General features: G+C 42.0%; 1 protein-coding gene across 1 annotated transcript in view; it reads right to left on the bottom strand.

Moving 5' to 3' along the window:
• Positions 1 to 23,427, bottom strand: part of LOC139447138 (microtubule-associated protein futsch-like) — a 71,747-nt gene that overhangs the window by 33,041 nt on the left and 15,279 nt on the right. The window contains exons 8-9 of the mRNA XM_071228319.1: positions 2,565 to 2,647; positions 166 to 205 (exon numbers count right to left, since the gene is read on the bottom strand). Of these exons, the coding sequence (XP_071084420.1) occupies positions 166 to 205; positions 2,565 to 2,647 (123 nt within the window). The remainder of the gene's footprint in view (positions 1 to 165; positions 206 to 2,564; positions 2,648 to 23,427) is intronic.

Here is a 23,427-nt window from a genome sequence, read left to right as displayed (position 1 = left end):
GTTTACAAACTGGAAAAAATTGAAGAATGATTTCAGTGATAAATAGAATTTTTCCCTGCTGTCTTTTGATATTAAATATAACAATTTGTGTTAATATACTTTATTGATATCAAGAGACACTCGGTGAGAATCTCTGTGAAACCAACTCAGGCATTGCACACTTACCATTGTCCTTCAGAAGCTTCCAATATTTTTCCAATTTTGTCTGAAACAAGAAACGAAAAGTTTTATCTGTGATGATTTTTTTATGCATGTAAAGACTCAGACAACGTAAGTATAAATTCCACATTCTTCACCCTATAAGTACACTATTACTTCTATAACCACACGATTACTCCTATAAGTACACAATTACTTCTATAAGCACACGATTACTTCAATAAGTTCACTATTACTCCTGTAAGTACACGATTACTCCTATAAGTACACGATTACTTCTATAAGTACACGATTACTTTTATAAGTACACTATTACTCCTGTAAGTACACTATTACTCCTATAAGTACACGATTACTTCTATAAGTACACGATTACTTTTTATAAGTACACTATTACTCCTGTAAGTACACTATTACTCCTATAAGTACATGATTACTCCTATAAGTACACGATTACTTCTATAAGTACATGATTACTCATGTAAGTACACAATTACTCCTACAAGTACACAATTACTTCTTTTGATACAAGATTACTCCTGTAAGTACATGATTACTACTATAAGTACATGATTACTCCTATAAGTACACGATTATTCACTACAGAACATACCAGTTGTGCACTGTGCTTGTTGCCTATAACATTGATTTATCTTATGGCTCTTCACCTTAGAGGAAGAAAAGTAATTATATTGTGAAAGCTTAAGGTGAAAAGGCTCATCATGTAAATGAGCTAATCACATCTTAGAAGGGTCTGCATTGTATTGTTTAACATTACCACACTTATATAGCAAAGTGTGAGTGTGTGTGCATTTTTGCTTGTTGCAGCCGGTGGTTCTACAGTGCTAGCCTGCTAAAATACAATGCTGCAGGTTAACATGAATACCCCATTTTGACATAGTATACTCCCGAGCCGACCACTCCTTGTTTTAACCCCTTAAATGTCGAGAGCCAGGTAGGGGAATAACAAGTATCATCTTTTAACGCCTTTTGGGATCGAAACCCTGACCTTAGCTCTCTGGGCAGATGCCATATTCACTAGACCACAGAAGTGGCCGGAGGCAGAACCCCCGACCTTCCACCCTCTGAGCAGACGCCCTATTCACTAGACTACAGAGGTGGCCGGAGACCGAACCCTTGACCTTCCACCCTCCGAGCAGACGCCCTATTCACTAGACTACAGAGGTGGCCGGAGACCAAACCCCTGACCTTCCTCCTCCGAGCAGACGCCCTATTCACTAGACTACAGAGGTGGCCACAGACCGAACCCCTTACCTTCGTCCTCCGAGCAGATGCCCTATTCACTAGACTACAGAGGTGGCCGGAGACCGAACCCCTGACCTTCTTCCTCCGAGCAGACACCCTATTTACTAGACCACAGAGGTGGCCGGAGACCGAACCCCTGACCTTCTTCCTCTGAGCAGACACCCTATTCACTAGACCACAGAGGTGGACGGACACCGAACCCCTGACCTTCTTCCTCCGAGCAGACACCCTATTCACTAGACCACAGAGGTGGCCCGAGACCGAACCCCTGACCTTCTTCCTCCGAGCAGATGCCCTATTCACTAGACTACAGAGGTGGCCAGAGACCGAACCCCTTACCTTCGTCCTCCGAGCAGACACCCTGTTCACTAGACTACAGAAGTGGACGGACACCGAACCCCTGACCTTCTTCCTCCGAGCAGACACCCTATTCACTAGACCACAGAGGTGGCCCGAGACCGAACCCCTGACCTTCTTCCTCCGAGCAGACACCCTATTCACTAGACCACAGAGGTGGCCGGAGACCGAACCCCTGACCTTCTTCCTCCGAGCAGATGCCCTATTCACTAGACCACAGAGGTGGACTGACACCGAACCCCTGACCTTCTTCCTCCGAGCAGACACCCTATTCACTAGACCACAGAGGTGGCCCGAGACCGAACCCCTGACCTCCTTCCTCCGAGCAGACACCCTATTCACTAGACTACAGAGGTGGCTGGAGACCGAACCCCTGACCTTCTTCCTCCGAGCAGACACCCTATTCACTAGACCACAGAGGTGGACGGACACCGAACCCCTGACCTTCTTCCTCCGAGCAGACACCCTATTCACTAGACCACAGAGGTGGCCGGAGACCGAACCCCTGACCTCCTTCCTCCGAGCAGACACCCTATTCACTAGACCACAGAGGTGGACGGAGACCGAACCCCTGACCTTCTTCCTCCGAGCAGATGCCCTATTCACTCGACTACAGAGGTGGACGGACACCGAACCCCTGACCCTCCACCCTCCAAGCAGACGCCCTGTTCACTCGACTACAGACAAAGTCTGCTTTTATGAAGAAAGAAGAAATTTCAAAATCAACATTCCTTGAAGTCAGAAATCTTTAAAGGAATGAATACTGTCCGCAAGACACTCACCAGTGATTTACTTAGTTTTATTTCAACATCTCTTCCACGTTTTGAAGATTTGGAGAGGTCCGACTTTAAGGATTTCAGCTCATCTGAAACAGGAGAGTACATGTAAGATCACTACAGAAATAAATGTGTATTTACAGTTCACCAGAACCCCTCATCTAGAACCCGGAACCTACACTATTCGTTTCGCTTATCTCAAGATGACTTTGGTTTGTTTGCCACACACAGCAATATTCCAGCTATATGATGGTGGTCATATATAATCTAGTCTGAACCAGACAATCTAGTGATTGACATCATGAGCAACGATCAATGCAATTGGAATATGACATGCATCAAACAAGACAGCGAGTCTGACCACCCGATCCCGTTAGTTGCTAAACAAACAATGTCCCCTTTTACAGCAAGAAGGGATTGCTGAAGACCTATTCTACTCTGGATCTTCACAGGTCCCACTAGACTGGTATTGTCTGTACAGGGATTTATCTAGGGTTTGAAACTAAGTGCCCTTGGCTAGCAAACTGCGAACAATCATTATTTTGAACAAAATTCAATTTCTTTTTAGTTCTTATCTTTGGATAACATTGGATTTAATGCAATAATGTGAAACCAAACATAAAAGTCTCTTCATCTATGTCGGTCCTGTTATCAGTGAAATCTAAATCACCTCTACATAACATTAGTTACATCTATAACAGCATGATTAGGGAAATGTGTTAGTCCAGTTGGGGAATTTCTAGTGACATCTGCACAGACTTGTGACTATATCAGCCTCAAGGCAGGTTTAACAACATTGCTTCCATATACCATGCCACTGTATTTTAAAGGGGGCTAAACGGAGTTCACTGCCACATATATTTTTCCCATAAGTGCAACAAAGTCCAGGCCAGATAACTGTGGCTTCTAAAGTGCGAGTGTGATGCACTGTCATAGGATGATGACAGGACACATCAGCCATGGCATAGCAGGTTGACGTGGATCCACAAGCACCTGCATGCATCACGCCCCATCACTGATGGCCACACCATGGCCGAGTAGCACTGGTTTTTACTCGACAGGATTACCATGAGTGAGTCCCCATTCACTGCTGGGTGAACAAAGGTGAACAGAGTATGTTTCCACAAGAAAGTCACTTGCCTCAGGAGACACAAGTGCTAGAAAGGTATAGAAACTCGCATGTCAGTCAAAGCTGCTTAACTAGCTCACCCATCCAACTCCACTCCGCCACCAACCTTGCTTCATTTCACCTATTTTGTGACTTGTGCGCTGGACACAGGACCATGTGCTGTGATAAGCTACTGGCATGCCAAGGAATCTGGGAATCAGGATGGGAGCATCAAGCATCAAGCATCCCGGTACAGAGCACAGCCACATTGTAGTTATAACCTAGCAGTATCCCATATCACACACTAAGTCTATGGGCAAGCACACTTGGGGGTGGTGTTGGGGGCTGGTGCTGGTGCTGGGGGGTGGTGAGGGGAAGGGCCTTGAACTTATTTAGGAACTTTGTTACTTACTTACTTACTTTGGAGATTTAACGTGCGCTTTCCGACTGATGCGTATTTCGCACACGGGCCCGGCCAGGCCATTTAATGTGTTTCCGAAAGGGGCGAAAGTGGTGTGTGCAACCCAAGAGGGGGCTTTAGGGGTTGCTTATATAGAATTTTGGAATTTTGAGATTTGGAATAGATGCCGACGGGGTTGGGGAGGAGAACTAAGGGAGCTGGGTATGGTGGATGTTTGTTTGTTGATGTAATTTTGATTTGGTAGATTATAGTGTTTTTAGATGCGTTTTATTAGTTCCGTTTTGATTAAGAATACGCCTAAGGCCTTGAAGTTTTCTAGTTTATTTTGTGGGTTTAGTATTGCTTCTAGAGTGAGAGCCTTGTTTAGATTGAGGGTGGTTTGTAATACGGTTCGATGTGTTAGGTATGGGACTTTGTGGACATATATGGCTATTTCATCCCACCCGCCTACTATGAACTCATCAAACAATAATCACTTATCCTGTTTATTGGCTTCATGTCCCTATTGGCTTCCACCTATGTGTTCTCTGTCCATCGTGTTGTGACAGTATTATCCCTTTGTTGTCAACACCTACCAATGTTATCCCACTCATGTATACTTGTTGTTACTGCTAATCCTCTACTGTTAATCCTCCAACTACTATATAGTCTGTACTATGTCCCTCACTCAGACTTGCTTGGCAACGGTATAAGGATCTATACCAAAACGTTGCTTTTCACAGTATTAAAGAAGTTGTTATCCATAAAATTGTGTCTATCTTGACATATATGCCATCTAATATTCCCAGTAAGACAAGCACACACACTGTGACCCTGCCCGGGTTAAGCATATAAATATATATTTATATACACTTTGTCTTCCAGGGCCTCGGCAAGCTGACATGACCCACATTTCTGTGTGTAGATGTCTGTCACAGCCACTGACATCTTTATTGCTACAATACTCATCTCTGCCCATCAAAAACATATTTAATTTATCATGTTTGAAGCCTGTCCTAAAGACTCAGGGCTCATAGTAATTATTGCTGAGTCAGCTTGTTTGTTAAGTGGAAGACAATGGAAGTTAAGGACCACGCGATTCTTTTGTATTGCTATAGTCACTGACAGTTAATCTGTCATCCCCACTGGAACTCAAGTACAAAGAGATTGTTGAGCTATGACTAGTGTAAGGTGATGTGATATGGGGTTAAACGTCCTGTTCAAGTTTATTGCACTTAAAAGGCTACATGCATGCCTTTAGCTCTCCAGGCAGACAATCTATTAACTAGAACACCGAGGTGGACGACTATTGCAAGTCAGTTTCAGCCCCAAACAGTCATGGCAATAACATTGAGATCACTTTGCCCAATAAAAGACGATGCCAAACTGGCCTTTCCACTTCAATTTATTGAGGATATGATGTTTAATGGATGACTGACAACCACGCGACAAGTGACAGGCAATGTGACAACCGAGACCTGTCAAGCATATCGTGACCAGACATTTCTCCCAAGTGATGACTGGGGAACCGCCACCCCTAGAGTGCTCGGTGACCCTGCAGGTTGGCGGGTTGATATCACGGGTATATCATTGTAAGTGGGACAATACGGATGCATCACATGATCAACTGACAAGGTTGTGGTATATATAGATATACACCATACCCCGGGCCTCAGTCACAATCAAACACTGGAGTATGTACCTGTCACTTGAAACGCATACCTGGCACTGACGAGCAAAGGTAAGTAACACCTTTGTGGATCAGTGTGGAAGACAACCTACCTGTCTGTGAGTATTATCAAGAGATCAAAGTAGCAACTGCAGCAGGCAGCACAGGTACGGGTAGAAACAATACAGGTAAAACGCTGTGAAATCGTTTACCTGGACTCCTGGCTGAATGGAGCCGATGTTAATGTTGATTACAGGTAACTGAACAGGTAGGAAGGTCTGTTGTTGAGTACACAATGTTACAGTTATACTGGAGATGATGATTATAATCCTGATAACTTATCTGAGCTACACCCAGGTTCAGTTGAAATGTTATATGCACTGTATCAAAGTGAGTGGTTGAGTGAGTGAGTGAGTGAGTGGTTGAGTGAGTGGTTGAGTGAGTGGTTGAGTGAGTGAGTGAGTGAGTGGTTGAGTGAGTGGTTGAGTGGTTGAGTGAGTGAGTGAGTGAGTGAGTGAGTGGTTGAGTGAGTGAGTGTGTGAGTGAGTGGTTGAGTGGTTGATGGAGTGAGTGAGTGAGTGGTTGGGTGAGTGAGTGAGCGAGCGAGTGAGTGAGTGGTTGAGTGGTTGATGGAGTGAGTGAGTGAGTGAGTGAGTGAGTGAGTGAGTGAGTGAGTGAGTGAGTGAGTGAGTGAGTGAGTGAGTGAGTAAATTGTTGAATGAGTGGTTGAGTGAGTGGTTGAGTGGTGGAGTGAGTGAGTGAGTGAGTGACTGAGTTAGTGAGTGAATGGTTGAGTGGGTGGTTGGGTGAGTGAGTGAGCGAGTGAGCAAGTGGTTGAGTGAATGGTTGAGTGAGTGGTTGAGTGAGTGAGTGAGTGAGTGAGTGAGTGATATGATCCAAATGGGACAGAACCCAGAAATTTGGCATAACGAAGCAGGGCCTTAACCGCTAGGTGAAAGTGTGATGCTTATACCAGCAACATATGACACGCTCACCTAAAGGAAACCGCCCATGTCAGGTCTTAGCATTCACAGTTTGCGATATGTTATCAATACTGTGGCAAGTAAATCAGTGAGAGAGATCTGATTTACTTGAGGTCTGACGCTGATTGTAACAGTATCACTATCATATTGGGCGGGGTACACCAAGTACGGACTTCACACACTGTACGCATGTGGGGAATACAACTACGCTTTGACCACCAGGCTTACCACACCAGAGGGGGACAGCATGTGATTCAAGGCCACTTTAAACACTATTTCAGTTATATCACAGCTAGCCTTGCTCCAAGGCTGTACTGAAAGATAAATCCATGGCTGTGTTGTATTTCTATCCTCCTAATAGGCAAGTCTTGAAGGACTCCAGTCTCTTTTTGGGACAACTGGCTCTTATTATTTACAAAATCAAGAAATTATGATTTAAACTAATATTTATTGCCTGAGAGACTTGTGCAAGTCTATATGACAGCCAGCATGTATGTGTGAGGAAGGCCTAGCATGATGCAGGTCAATGACCCCATTTTAGTCACAAGCACAGGTTTTGTACTGACCATGCTGACAGGTCCCTGAACCCATATGTTATGTGCAAGATGACTGCACTTGGATGCATGTGTGAGTGAGGGTGTGTTCCAGCATGCATGTGTGCATGTGTGTCTACTTGTAAACAGTTGGACTAACATCACACTCACAGTGCTAGCTCACTGAGAAACCACACAGCCGTTACCATGGACACCCCACTTAAGAGACATAATGCTGAATCTGAGTTGACCAGTCCTTGTTTTAAGCCCCTTAAAGCTGAGCGCTAGTCAGGGTGGCAACAAGTACCATCTTTTAACGTCTTTATATAGGAATGATGCGCTGGGGATAGAACCATGACCTTTCACTCTTCAGCCTGATGCTATTCACTAGACCATGGAGGCCCTGGAATAGGAATTTCTTGTCTTATTGTTTGAAATGAAGTCCTGTATGTTTGATGACTTGACTCTTAGTCTATGATTCTCGACTGCTGCTTCTGATGGATATGACAGAACTACGTGATGTCGCTACAACGAATCCATACACAGTTCAAGTTCAAGTTCAAGTTGCTGAATAAATCACAGATATTTTAACTACAGTTTACTGACCTGGCAATAACTGGTCCCATCCTCCCACACACAATGACTGAACTTCACACGACATGACACAAGAACTGGTCCCATCCTCCCACACACAATGACTGAACTTCACACGACATGACACAAGAACTGGTCCCATCCTCCCATACACAATGACTGAACTTCACACGACATGACACAATAACTGGTCCCATCCTCCCACACACAATGACTGAACTTCACACGACATGACACAATAACTGGTCCCATCCTCCCACACACAATGACTGAACTTCACACGACATGACACAATAACTGGTCCCATCCTCCCATACACAATGACTGAACTTCACACGACATGACACAATAACTGGTCCCATCCTCCCACACACAATGACTGAACTTCACACGACATGACACAATAACTGGTCCCATCCTCCCACACACAATGACTGAACTTCACACGACATGACACAATAACTGGTCCCATCCTCCCATACACAATGACTGAACTTCACACGACATGACACAATAACTGGTCCCATCCTCCCACACACAATGACTGAACTTCACACGACATGACACAATAACTGGTCCCATCCTCCCATACACAATGACTGAACTTCACACGACATGACACAATAACTGGTCCCATCTTCCCACACACAATGACTGAACTTAACACGACATGACACAATAACTGGTCCCATCCTCCCATACACAATGACTGAACTTCACACGACATGACACAATAACTGGTCCCATCCTCCCACACACAATGACTGAACTTCACACGACATGACACAATAACTGGTCCCATCCTCCCATACACAATGACTGAACTTCACACGACATGACACAATAACTGGTCCCATCTTCCCACACACAATGACTGAACTTAACACGACATGACACAATAACTGGTCCCATCCTCCCACACACAATGACTGAACTTCACACGACATGACACAATAACTGGTCCCATCCTCCCACACACAATGACTGAACTTCACACGACATGACACAATAACTGGTCCCATCCTCACACACACAATGACTGAACTTCACACGACATGACACAATAACTGGTCCCATCCTCCCATACACAATGACTGAACTTCACACGACATGACACAATAACTGGTCCCATCCTCACACACACAATGACTGAACTTCACACGACATGACACAATAACTGGTCCCATCCTCCCACACACAATGACTGAACTTCACACGACATGACACAATAACTGGTCCCATCCTCCCATACACAATGACTGAACTTCACACGACATGACACAATAACTGGTCCCATCCACCCACACACAATGACTGAACTTCACACGACATGACACAATAACTGGTCCCATCCTCCCACACACAATGACTGAACTTCACACGACATGACACAATAACTGGTCCCATCCTCCCACACACAATGACAGAACTTCACAAGGCATGACAATCAATTTGACATTTAATAATATTTTCAAGGTTATAGTGAAATTCCTTCCATAATAAATCTAGAGTCCCTTGTCCTTGATACACAGACTTTGCTGAGATTAACTCCCTTTGTCTATCAAGGAAAAATGACATAAAACGAAACTTCCAGCTGCCAATGGTACTAAAGATGGCAAATTTATAACTTGACTTAAGCATCAGTGCCAGACCTAATCCACATGGCATGGTGTCAGCATTTTTAAAAATGTAAAATTCATTCCCTCATCCGACTTCTGACTTTGACACAAACACATCTGTGATCCAACGAATAAAATATGAATGGCCTCACACAAGTCTGGGCCTGGTACAGAGTATATGCATCACACTGTAAGGATTATTGCTTTGTTTCTTTTAATTGACACTCAACGCCTCACTCTGCAATATTGCAGCCATATGATTGCGACCTGTACATAATCATGTCTCGAACAGAGGATCCAGTGATTGACATAGTGACCAATGATCCACATTGCCAGAGTATGATGACAAAATAATCAACCGCCAAGCCCGACCACTTGATCCACTTCGACTCTTTCGACCAGCATGGGTTGCTAGTGACCAATACAAGCCCCACAGTACATCCCCAAGGGGCATCAATAAAGGCCATGGATCACGCTCCCTTGTGTCGGGCGCAGAATACATAAAGCAGTATTAGGGATGATTTGACTGGGGGTGTACAAGGTTCATACAGGAATGGAACACTAAAATCATGGCCTTTGTTATTTTCAAGGCAATTTCAGTTTAGCCTTAGTCTGTCAACATGTTTTAAATTCCAGCACACTATATTAGTTGTGAGACCTAAAAGACCTAAAAAGCAGTATGAAGCCTGCAAATTGTTCAACAAGAGATATTTTCACAACCAACAAATAAAATACATTAAGTCTGTCCTGAATGTTGATACTTTTATTAATGAATATATGTCATTTTGAACAAATTTAAGACTTTTCAAGCTATTTTGGTGATTTTCAAGGTTGACACTAAAATGCAGGGCTTTTCAAGAGGGATCTTATAATTCAAGGCATGTATGAACCTTGGTATAAGGTTCTTCAAAGATTCTTCATCTGCTTGATAGATTGACTTCAAACAGGAGACAATCAATTTTTTTTAGTAAAAATACAAGCAAGTTATATTATTTTCAAGAACTTTCTGGTACAAATTATCTAAAACAAATTTTAACACCCCCCCTACATATCCCCGAATATACGAAAATTACGTAATGGTGAGCTTCCCTGAACTGCCAAGGTCAACATTGACCCACGTACCGTTAAGTCATGCTGTTAAATCAAGTGAAACCCATTGTGAGGTGAGAACTGGTCCACTACATAGAGGTGTTCTGCTTCAAGGAGCAGGTCATAACAAGGGTGAGCTCTCGAGGTGAGTGACATGGGGGACGTAGGTGTTGCTGGAAACTGTGGCTTACATAACATACACTGTACACCATCAATGTTAGCATCATAGAGCTACATTCTCTGTCCAGGCTGAGACATCAGGTAAGTCTGTGTCAGGTATTGTCTCTTCTGTTTAAATCATAATGTGTTCTACCTGTCCATGACAGACTGTAGGGCTGGCATCAAGGGAGAAGGTTCATGCTCCAGTATGTAAGGGGTACCGGGAACCTCTCGTCTGTTTAAATCAAAATGTGTGTGTGTGTTCTACCCGTCCATGACAGACTTACACACTGCACGGCTATGGTGTATGTGTGTGTGTGTGTGTGTGTGTGTGTGTGGTGTGTGAGTGTGGTGATGGTGATGGTGTGTGTGGTGAAGCTGAGTGAGTGAGTGAGTGAGTGAGTGAGTGAGTGAGTGAGGAACAATCTCCGCAACCAACAAATCCAACAGTTCCTTGGATTTCGATACTAACACTAAAATCTTCTGAAGATAATACCAAGTGACAAATCTGGGCTAGTATTGACACAAAAGTCTTTGACACAGAACGTCTTGTACTTTGGTAAGTTTTCGTCACCTGAACTTAATTTATTTGGAGCTAAACATTGACCGTGATTCATCCACAACTTAAAAATGGCCAGTATGAATTGAACAGCTAGTCAACCCGATCTACCTATAAAAGCAGTCAAGCAAGACTGCACAGCATTGAGAAGCAGAGTACAAGGACACCAGCTGTGGTAGACGGTGGAGGTCCTCCCAGGGCCACAGGTTAACCGTATCTGTAAGGCAGCAAGCCACACTGTTTACACTGCTGCCAAATCAAAACAAGCCAAGCAGGTTTCATATTATATTCAGTGTGTCATAAATATGATCCACAAACCTTGACTGACAGAGTACTGGCCAAAGTGAGAACAAATTATGATTTGTGTGTGAAAGTATGTGAGTGTGTGCGTGCGTGCATGCTCGCATTTTGTGTTGTTTTTTTTGTGTGTGTGTGTGTTCGAGTGTTTTGTGTGTGTGTTTGAGTGTTTTGTGTGTGTGTGTTCCAGTGTTTTGTGTGTGTGTGTGTGTTCGTGTTTTTGTGCGTGCACCACTAGGCTACCCGCCCCCAACCCTGCAGAGACCAAGCACAGTGGCCCGTCAGCATTCAGTGTCACATACTTTCTCCAACATCAGTATTTACCCCCCTTCTTCAGACAAGGTACAACAAGTAGACCAATGGGCTTTTGTCTGTAATATATAGTGAGTGCACACCGATCCACCGAGGGTGGTAATAATGCAGCGCATGCTTTACGGTGTTGGTAGGTGCATTGTAAATAAATATGCACATTACTTTTATGTTCAAATAATCTCTCATACAGATCAAGAAATTTAGCTATCTGAAAACATCCAAGTAAGTCTACAATACTTTGGCAAGTCTAGATTTCTTCAGTGAGTGAAAGTAATTCTCTGGCTCCTTTCTATTATTTACAGTAAAACAACAATTTCATTAAGAAAGTCATAAAATATTTTATTTCAGAGGCTTTAGGCATGCATTTTATATTTTCCTGGTAAAATATGTCAGTGTAGACTAGAAGTTACAGCCTTGTCTGGTTAAACCCAGGTTCAGTCTCCACTTGTCACCAAGCGTGATTAAACTGGAATATTGTTAAGTGCAGTGTAAAACCCTGGTCACTCACTCATTGTGTAACTTAATGAGATAAATGAGTTCACATTTAAGCCAGGTCAGTAATTTTTCAGACATATTGTGACTTTGTAGCTGTATCAACACAATAGTAGATCAAGGTTTTCTCGGCAGTAAAGAATCGAGAGATCAGGTAGTGTAAAAACAGAGACAACAAAGATTATCCAGCATCTTATATTACACTTTCAAACAGTTAGCAAATAAAAACCTACTTTAAAAAGGAAAAACAATTTGTTCTTCCTTACTGACATTTGAAAGGCCAATGTGGGTAGTCTGACAGTAATAACATGATGCCGGAGATTTCATTGAAAATATAGAAATATATTCTCCATGGTGATCAAAACTATATTTAGCCTACCTCACATATGGGTTAAAGATTTTGCCTCCGTTAATTAGATTATATCATGATGAGATGTACTAATTACTGACGAGGTTAAGCCAGGATGAGGGTACAATTACGAGTGAAGCGTATTATCTTCCTCAACACATGGCTGTTCTGTTCAGCTGATGGACAGTTATTATATAATGATGATGGGATTGAAATCTAGGCCTCATTTGATTCAGCCGATGTGCATGGTTGGGAAATGTATACCTTGTTGTACAGTCATGTGATGTTGTACTAATGCTGCTTAAACAGATCAGACAAGGCAGGTATATTCAATGAAATAGATACACGTTTATTGGAGGCAGTTTGAGAAGCTACTGCCTTGTGAGGATGGAGAATGACCAGTTTGTTCAAACTAGAACCCTCCAGGTCAGTGTTCCTACACTCAACAGGTGGGTTTCCATACCAAGCAGTCCGCATCATCTGGTATTGTCCAGGTGAGCTAAGAGAACACTTATTTGAAAGTTATATTGGAGATTATTATAAAAATTGAGATGATTTCTCTAATCTACAATTTCAGTTGTCACTAATCTTCAAACTGAGTGTAATTTGTTAATGTGTTAATGTGTGTGTGTGTGTGTGTGCTTGCATATAGGTGTGAGTGCTTGCGTGTGTGTTACATGTGTGTGTGTGTGTGTGTGTGTGTGTGTGTGTGTGTGTGTGTGTGTGTGTGTGTGTGTGTGTGTGTGTGTGTGTTAATTGTTGAGTGTAGTTGCGTTAATGGGTTTGTGAGTGAGTGAGTGAACAGGGTTTTCCACTGTTTTTAGAATATTCAAGTGATATCATGTTGGGTGATGTACCTAAGTGGAGATGAAACTTGGGGTTTGACTTGACAAGTTGAGGTTTCAACCACTTGTCTACACTTTTACTGTGGTATTAACTAAACCCTAAATGGGCCCCATCCTTAAATGGGCCTCAGCCAAAGACAGGATAGGGGAGATAACTCTCACGAGCATGCTGCTGGCTGCAAGCACATGGCATAAGGCACATTTTGTACACAGCTTCACTTACAGGGATTTAACACCGATAACGAATGAAGACCTCTTTGTCATATCGCCACATTTATTTAGGACAATATCATGATATGCCACACTTACCTAATGCAATCTGGCCTAAGAAAAAGAAATGTTTCTGGTGAGTATGAATTGCAAGTTTTGACAGCCTAAATCTGGAAAAAAGAAGTCCTTTCCAAAAAAGCATTCTGCCCCATGAAGGACTCTTCAAGTGAGTGACATGTTTTGATGGTCTGCTGATATGTTATCAAGCCACTTTTCTATTACATGTGAGAGCAAATCTCAAAGTTCCTTGCCGTGTGGGGATGCTGGGTCCTATTGATTGCATGTCATTGTACCCTGATGACATGGATTGTTCCTAAACATATCCGTCATTGGATGGTCTGCTGGTGAGTGAGTATGGTTTTACGCCGCTTTTAGCAATATTCCAGCAATATCACGGCGGATGACACCAGAAATTTGGCTTCACACATTGTACCCATGTCGGGAATCGAACCCGGGTCTTCGGCATGACGATCGAACGCTTTAACCACTAGGCTACCCGACCGCCCCGGATGGTCTGCTATCATGCTGAGGCTCAGATTCCAAAGCAGACTATGAGCTTATGACTTGATTACCTAGAACCTCTGCGACTGCAACCAGTCTTCACACAGGATATCAGCCACAGAGAATTGTGTCCTTGTATCCTGATGTTGTTGACCGTTGCTCACAATATCGATAACTGGGTTGTCTGGTCCAGACTTGATTAATTACAGACTGCTGTCATATAGCTGGGATATTGCTGAGTGTGGCGTTAAACAATAAACAAATGGCTTCATGCAGCCTGGCAAACCAGTGATTGATAGCATGACAAGTTTAACAGCTTATTAGTGGTGACTATTGGTCTGGAAATCACTATTGCGATAACTATTGATATTGAAAGAAACTATTGCAATAACTATTGATATTGCAAGCAACTATTGCGATAAATATTTAAAGTTTTCAGTGTATCATTTTAAGTGGATTTTAGAGATGAATTAAACCTTGGAACTGAAGTTTCCTTTTAATGTGATAACATAACAACAAAAAAGTAAAGTTTGAGATATGACTGATTTGTTTTTTCTTTACCCTAATAATTTAAGAAAAAGAAAGTTCCACATTACCATGTGTAAATTACTACCACTCATGATCAAAATAAAATAAAATTGAACAGCACTGTATGTATTTTATTGACATGGTTAATACAATCGAAACTATCGATATTCCTAACTGAAATCGATACTATTGATCAGAAACTGATTTAACAATCGATTTATTGATTTTAAGTGCTTACCAATAGCAATATAGCAATTTATCGTGACACCCCTACAGCATATAGTCAGTCTCCCCATAATGTACCTCTGACAATCTAGGGGGGGGATATTACGAGCATCGCTCCACGCCATCATGGTAAGTTGACAGTCAACTAAGGCACCAAGCCTGACCACTGATCCATCACCTCTGGTGGCTGAGGACCTACATTAACTGGTAATTACAAGGTAGGTAATAGGGCTGGGACGAGTCGAAACTTACTACCCGGGTCCCCCCCCTCCCCCCCGATTACCCGACCCAACCCGGGTACCCACTGTAGGTCTCAGGAGATGTCTCAAAGTGTCCATTTGGGAACGTTTTTAGCATAGCCCTGGCAAAACGTATTTAGATACACATATTAAACAATCTGCTCATTCATACACTGAAGCTGAATTAAGTTATATCTTTATTCAACCATATGAAACATCAGAAGGTATGGCTGCACAGTCAGAAAGAAATTCGAACATTTGTGACTTGCAGTGTAACCATAGAGTTCCCTAGATAATTTTTGGCATTAAACAACATATCACATGATTGACCACGTGTCCTGTGGGTACCCGGGTCCTAGTCAGTTACCATCTGACCCGGGTACCTGAGTTACCCGTCCCAGCCCTAGTAGGTAACTCACACAAGACATCACTTCAGCGCATTATTTATTGATATTGTGTGGTTATTTACTGACTTCACAATCTAGGTCTCTACGGAACGATTTCAGAGTTAACATTAGCGTCTCAACTTAGGAGTCAGCACGTAAGCCGCTTTTAGCAATATTCCAGCAACATCATGGCGGGGGACACCAGAAATGGGCTTCACACATTGTACCATGTCAGGAATCGAACCCAGGTTTCGGCGTGACGAGCGAACGATTTAACCACTAGGCTACCCGACCACCCCTTGATGAGATGAACTTGTCTTTGTGCATCATGTAGCAGCCTGTAACAATTTTATCTTGAAGCAAGAATTGCCGATTAGGACATTAACAAAGAAAACCTCAATAAACCATAAGTAGTTAGAAATGGCCCTATTTTGGTGTATGGAAAAACTAATGCTGTGACCATCTGGACTATTAAATGAGGAGAACAATTTCACGAAAAATACTCATATTATTCATTAACAAACCATGCAGTCTTTATTTTTTTCTTTTCAGAATGTAACAGACTTTACATTCCCGGACATTCACACACAGTATTGAGAATTCCAAATCAGAGCTGTTCACAAGATGGAGCTGCTAAAGCTTGTTGTCACCTTAGTAGTATGTGCATCAGTTGCTCTCATCCCTTCTGCTGCTGGGGAGCATGACAATGAAGGTCTGATCATCGACCCACGCCCAGATCAAGCAATCAAAGTCAACCAAAATGCCACGTTTTCATGTTCAAAGGACAACAAAACCATCGAATGGACATACGAAAATGGCACAAAAATATCGATGATCAATACCTCCAGGATATATTTCAATGGCGGAGAGCTGCACATCAACTCTGTCACCTTGAATGATACAGGAAATTATATATGTCGGACAACTGATCTTGCTTTGAACAGGACAGTGGAGTTCAGGGCGTACGAAATGCCGACATACTTCATGGAGGGGATGATAATTGTTGGTGTCAACTGTGGGCTTATACTTCTGTTTATTGGCTGCGGGATTAACTCACTCATACAATCACGACGACAGAAGAGGAAACGCAGGGAGGAGACCTACAGAAAACCAGCACCAATTTAAAAAATATCACAAAGAAAGTATCCTATTTCCTTCACAAAGAGATTGTGGAATAAACTCTGGCCTCAGACTAATAATAGCAAGGTGATGTACAGCTGCTGATTTCTCCTCATTTCATATAATATACCTGAAGTTCAATCAACAAAAACATCAGTTTACATCATCTCTGTGGTTAGATGTGAATGCCGAAAGGCTGGGCCTGAACTAAAGTCTGGCCTCTAAGACAGACCAGGCCCTGCTCCTCAGAGCGAGCTCAACGCTATGACTGTCATAAAGTATGGGAGCTACATTCGTTTTAGATTTATGATTGCATTGTGGAACAGGGCCTGGTCTATAACTACCGTAAAGCCCATAGTTTAACAGACTTACGAAGTCATAGCACTACGATTGCTTTGTGGAATGGGGCCTGGTCTACACCTACTGTAAAGCCCATAGTTTAACTTACAAAGTCTTAGATCTACAATTGCTTTGTGAAATGGGGCCAAGGTCCCAAGGTAAAGTGAAATTAAAAAGAACTGAGGCCCGGGGCCCATTTCCAAAAGCAATCATAGCGCTAAGACTGTTGTAAGTCTATGTTAAACTATGGGCGTTCGACAAAGACATTTGTAGCGTTACGATCGCTTTATGAAACGAACCCTAGGCTCTTAAAAGTGGAAAGAATTACACGAAATAGTTTTTTGTTTTTTTCATTAACTGTTGGTCTGATCATGGCTCTGAGGAATTTCGGATTATCTGTCTCGAGTGACAGAATGGGGATAATCCCGAGCCTTTGCCAAGGGAACTTCAGCATTCATTCCCGAGGGACAGATGATCTGAACTCCAATTTTCGAGGATGTTACTCTATATTATTCCTTGACATTTTAAGAAAGAAAAATGAATAAAAACATATGACATGTCAACCCTACAGAGGAACTTCACTGAGGGCAACCTATTGTTCATATGGTGTCATGTAATCAATCACATTAACAGTGGATGACGTCACATCATATCATTCTCAACAGTGAAGCACTGTGACATATTGTGGCCTCAACTGACCAATCAGCTTTGAGAATTGCTAAAATGCACATGTGCGAATATTGGAGAGTTATCACACACGATCATTCAACCCCTATGAGTAATATTCTGTTTAACTTGTAATTCTTCTGGGGTTTTATCAAGGACCGATTACTGTCACAAACGGTTTGATTGCCAATCGGGCAGTTGGAAAATAAGTAAGAAAACCAAGATCAAGGGCATTATCTCATCTGCCCATGAAGATCTAATTAAGCAATAGACTATTCAGTTTGTCACAACTGTTTAATCCTTACTGTACATCTGACTTCACTACCCCTGTGCTTCATTCCCTGTGTGCTATTTGTTATTCTGACTGAACCTCTGACTTCACTACCCCTGTGCTTCATTCCCTGTGTGCTATTTGTTATTCTGACTGAACCTCTGGCTTCACTACCCATGTGCTTCATTCACTGTGTGCTATTTGTTATTCTGACTGAACCGCTGACTTCACTACCCCTGTGCTTCATTCCCTGTGTGCTATTTGTTATTCTGACTGAACCTCTGACTTCACTACCCCTGTGCTTCATTCACTGTGTGCTATTTGTTATTCTGACTGTACATTTGGCTTCATCCAATTATCTGTATGTTACTTGTTATCCAATACCAGTTTGATATAAAAAAGTCACTATATGCAATAAACCAGAAGTTGTTATCCATAAAGTTGTACGTTTTCTCACGGTCACAAATATATCAAATAAATTCAATTAATAACCAGATGCCTAATTAAGTCATACATTTAGGAGAAAAACCTAGTGTTTTGAGGTTTGATGTAGTCCCACTGTAGAGTAGATACCTCTTACTGTAATTTGGAACCAATCGCTTTACTTTCATTGTTGGTTGTTTCAATGACGATTGAAATTACCTATTCCGAGTCTGGTCGCTTCGAACATGTACCTGACAGTTTCATAAACATTTCATTTGTATGCAAAAGATATGACTTGTAGAGTCTTGTATTCTCATTACCAAAGCAGTCAGGATTACGGCCTAGAACAAGATATCATCGCCAAAAACATCCGATATGAAATTACCGTATATCCTCTATTAGACGCTAGGCCGTCTATTAATTTCGCGAGAGCCATTGACTTGGCATGTGTTAGAGACCTGGCTGTATCAGAGACCAAAAGTGTAATAGAGGAAGTATCGACATGTTTTACAGTTCCTAGTGGTGTATTGATTGGAAGCCATTTTTTTATGAATCGATATGTAGGCTATTGATGTATTCATGTGCATGTTTTTTGTGTGAAAAGGCTTACTGTATTTAAAAGGGGTTTCCATGGCAAAAAGGAAACCTCTTTTTAACCAATCAGAATCAAGCATTCTTCAATGTCATGGTAGAATTCGTATCTAAGGATTGACTGTAATTTGTTCTGTCCACCGAGGTATGAATAAAGAATCCAAACGGTATGCATCTGTGTACATAGTCAGAATCTATATTTGCATTTGATCGGCAAGAAGAAGACAGTGCTTGCCAGATGTTTGTTTTGAGCACTTGTATTATATGTATGTACACAGATACTGGATATATAATTCTCATGTTTCTATACACAGGGACTAATTTGTACAAAGTCGTTAAGTAGACCTCCAGTGTCCTGACTACAAACCTGATGAGATTGACTGGAGTGATACTTTATTTTATGTATGATATTCTCTCTGTCACATCAGAATTTAAATAAAGTTATTTTTATACATTTTAAAGACTGTTTGTGTTGTTTTTGGTAACTAAGACGTAAAAAAAAGTGTTTTATTTAATATATGCATTAATGGAAGGGAGCAGATCATAGACTTAATGAGTGAGTGAGTGAGTGAGTGAGTGAGCGAGTGATGGGTCAGTGAGTGAGTGAGTGAGTGAGTGGGTGGGTGAGTGTGAAACTTGAAAACACCAGCAGAAAGACGTAGAGTACATAACACATATTTCAAACTCACATAAACATTACAATGACGAGGATTTGCAGCGACAGTTATAATATTCAGAAAAACTTCATAAGATACATCAACTGGTAAGTGTTAGGATTCTACAAGTCAATCGTCTAGTTGAGGCAAGGGAGTTATCTGACTGTAAAGGTCCAGTTTCCACCCCTGCCGAACTAGGAGGGAATTTCTGAGCTCTATCGTGGCGCCACCAGTGGCTATTACGAGTTATGTCCCTTCTATTGACAATCAGATTCCCTCTCTCATATCACTTGCATTTGCTTCAAACAAAATTGCCATACCCGTTGAAGACGATCTGATGGACAATCAAAAATCTATATTGTGATAAAACAGGTCTAACTTTGCTTAATGCATCAAATCATGTGAGCACCTTGATTAAAAAAAAACATGAACAAATTTGGAAAATATCTATCAACACCGAGATGGCGGTATGTGTACATGCTTTGAAAATCCTGCCGTTGACCAAAATCTGCACGGAAGTCAAAGTACCGGATGTCGATTTCGTTATGCGGTTTTGATTGGACAATGCATAGACTCGTTAGTCTAGCCAAAATGTAACTCCATAATTCCAGCTTTGTTCGCCAAGGGTGGAAACTGGACTTTTACAGTCAGTTAACTCCCTTGCCTCAGGAAGATGGAAGTGGATATGCACAAGTATATGAACAATACGACAAATTACACATATCCTGGGCGATTACCTTGATATAATAAAATGTGCATATTTATTTACCATAAATCCTTCAATACAAGCCTGCCTTGGACAAATGCCTTGAATAAATGCCGGGTCCAACAACCCTCTGCCTCATAAGAATTGCATGCATCATGTACAAGCATCACTTTATCAACGGTCAACAAGACCTTCCCCCAAAAATATATGCCATGCATTTATTGTAACATTTATGGTACGCTTCAAATTCACACCCTAAAGCATGCTCGAAGGCAGTCAATGCACTACATTATTACCCAAGTCAATGGACTAGTTCGCACTCGATTTTCATTCCCAGCTTCCTGGGGAGTATACAACACCTGAGGCTCTAGAAGGTTAACAGTGACATTACCATCTCATCCTACCGGGTACCCACTCAGTGCATGGTGAACAGAGGCATATTCTGAACACTCACTCGCCTAACTTGTGCCATATGTGCTTCAGTGGGGGCAGGACCGAAGCCCTAGAACCTCTCCATACTCAAGCTTCAGCACCTCCCCCTGGACATACCGTATTCAACGTAATAAGCGCCCAGGGCGCTCTCAAAATTAGGAATAGGAGGCTCTTATTAAAATATTATTTTGGTGGAAAAAACAGAGTTGAAAGATAAATTTCGTAGTTAATGCTGACAACCTGAAATGTTTATATACGACATATATATTTTCCCAGAATTTACTTGCCCATAATTCAGGATGCATATAAAACACAAGTGCATATTATACGCAAATAAATAAATCTTTTGTAAACTGATCAATCGGAAGGGGTGCTGATAATATAAAGATATATCGCTTATTAGAGCGGGGCGCTTATTAGGTCGAATACGGTACTCTCACATCAATGACCTTTACATAGTTTGCAAGAAAACAATCATGGGGAGAGATCGTCAAATTGGGACAAAACCCAACATCCATGCTGTTTTCCATCACCTGTGAATAAGACTGATACAGTTGTTTACATCTAGAATGATTTCAGAAGATCCTGACACCATGGTAACCACCGCCATCATCATGATCATAGATGACATCTCAATAATAGCACCCCCTTTGGCTCCAGGAGCCTGAGGGGCTAATTACACATCAGCCAAGGACAATCACCATACACCAATAATTCCATCAATAGCTAACCCTGGGTGATAACCTAATATTAGTGGTTATGACCAATTATGAGGTGTCACCAGCACGATTATATCAACAATGGATTTTAAAGAGTGGCAAGATGTTTCAGAGTGAACGTACAATCTAACATCAGGGATGTGTCTAGACCCGCTCAAGAGGCCGAGTTCTGCAGCAAATGTCATAAAGAATTTCCAAAATGGAACATTAGGCTTCCCAATTTATGTTAATAGATGTTACAAATGTATAATTTTATGGCTTTGAATAAATAACCTGTATTTCACTGATAACAGGACAAATAGATTGGAGGAGGTAACGCTTGACAGTTATATATTATTGCATTGAACGCAATGCCAAAATACAATGTCTACCTCTGACTTTAAGAAAATAAGAACTTTAAAAAACCCAAATTTTGAACCAAATTGTAAATTTTACAATAACTTGTATATTCATGAAACTTATGCTATCTCACAATGCATTTCTTCCTACTTTCGATCCTTTGTGGAAACGTGCTTGAACAAAGTTTCCAGCTTCAAAAAACAATTCACCTGAACACATACCAGCATTACCATGGTTTCCACCCAAACAAATGGGATATATGCACTATAATCCCATGTTTAGTGACCTTCACAATGCTATCACATGATTGCCACATTATTCTCTTTTGCCGAGCAGGGGGCACGGGTGGCCCAGTCATCTAAGGCGCGGTGATTCGCTGTGCAGAGTTGCGTCCCTTAGGCACGCCAGAAACCTATGATTGTGGGTTCGAATCCCACTTCGCCCTGATTATGTTTCTAGGTTTGTCAGCACCATACCTGTGCTCGTGGGTTTCACCGAAGTGGTAAACGTCTGAGACCTGCATCACTTCGGGCTTTCCTCCCACATTAAGCTGACACGCCGTGATATGACTGGAATACTGTAAAAAGCGGCGTTAAACCCAACTCACTTACACACTTTTGCCGAGCTGACAGGCTAGAGAAGCTGTGATGCAGAGATGGTTAGGAGGGCTTATAGCGTGTGTGATAGGATAAGTATTGTGTTGGATGGTGCACTGCGGATACCCCCGCCTGTAGACTACAACCATGAGACATACACGAGGAAGCTGGCGCCAAACACTGAAATAAAAAATCTATAACACTGTCTTAACAAGAAACTTGTGCACGGGAAAAATAATAGGTGATGTGATGCCTATATGTATGTTGGACCCAACAGCATGAGTTAGTGAGTGAGTTTGATTTTACGCCGCAAAACCAGGCCCCAAAGGAGAGGGGCAATGTCTATGTTGAAGACCGAAGTCTGTACAGATGAGATAGTCTACCCTCCAAAAATGGATACTCAGCCAGTGAACCCGACTAATAAAATCTAATAAAGTTCCATTAATTTTGCATGTACATGATATGTATTACGAAAACTGCTTTGCCAGGACCAAGGGGCCGAATTGATGAAGACCCAGGATGTAAGTATGAGATTTCAGGCAGGTAATGGGAAGCAAAGACCATATCAGACTTTCTAGAAGCAGCTTTCTGTAATGGCGGAGAGAGAGCAGTTGCTATGTACATGATGTAAGGCTATGGTAGAAGCAACTGCGCTGGTCTCTTCAGGATTGGACATAAAAAGATGTCCTCACCGTCAGTATTGCTCTGGATGGATGCCAGCGATGGAAAGCTAAACAAACAATCTGGTTTGTCTAGAAGTTGATTTTTTTGACAAGTGTGAAATGAGCTGTTGGATATGACAATTCTAAAATGAGCTGCTGGATATGACAAGACTAAAATGGGCTGCTGGATATG

Source organism: Haliotis cracherodii, unplaced genomic scaffold (genome assembly GCF_022045235.1).
Source record: "Haliotis cracherodii isolate W230 unplaced genomic scaffold, xgHalCrac1.p SCAF_7, whole genome shotgun sequence".
In the NCBI taxonomy this organism is placed as follows: Eukaryota; Metazoa; Mollusca; class Gastropoda; order Lepetellida; family Haliotidae; genus Haliotis; species Haliotis cracherodii.
Note: the sequence above shows the minus strand (reverse complement) of the source record. Positions and strands in the feature narration are given on the sequence as shown.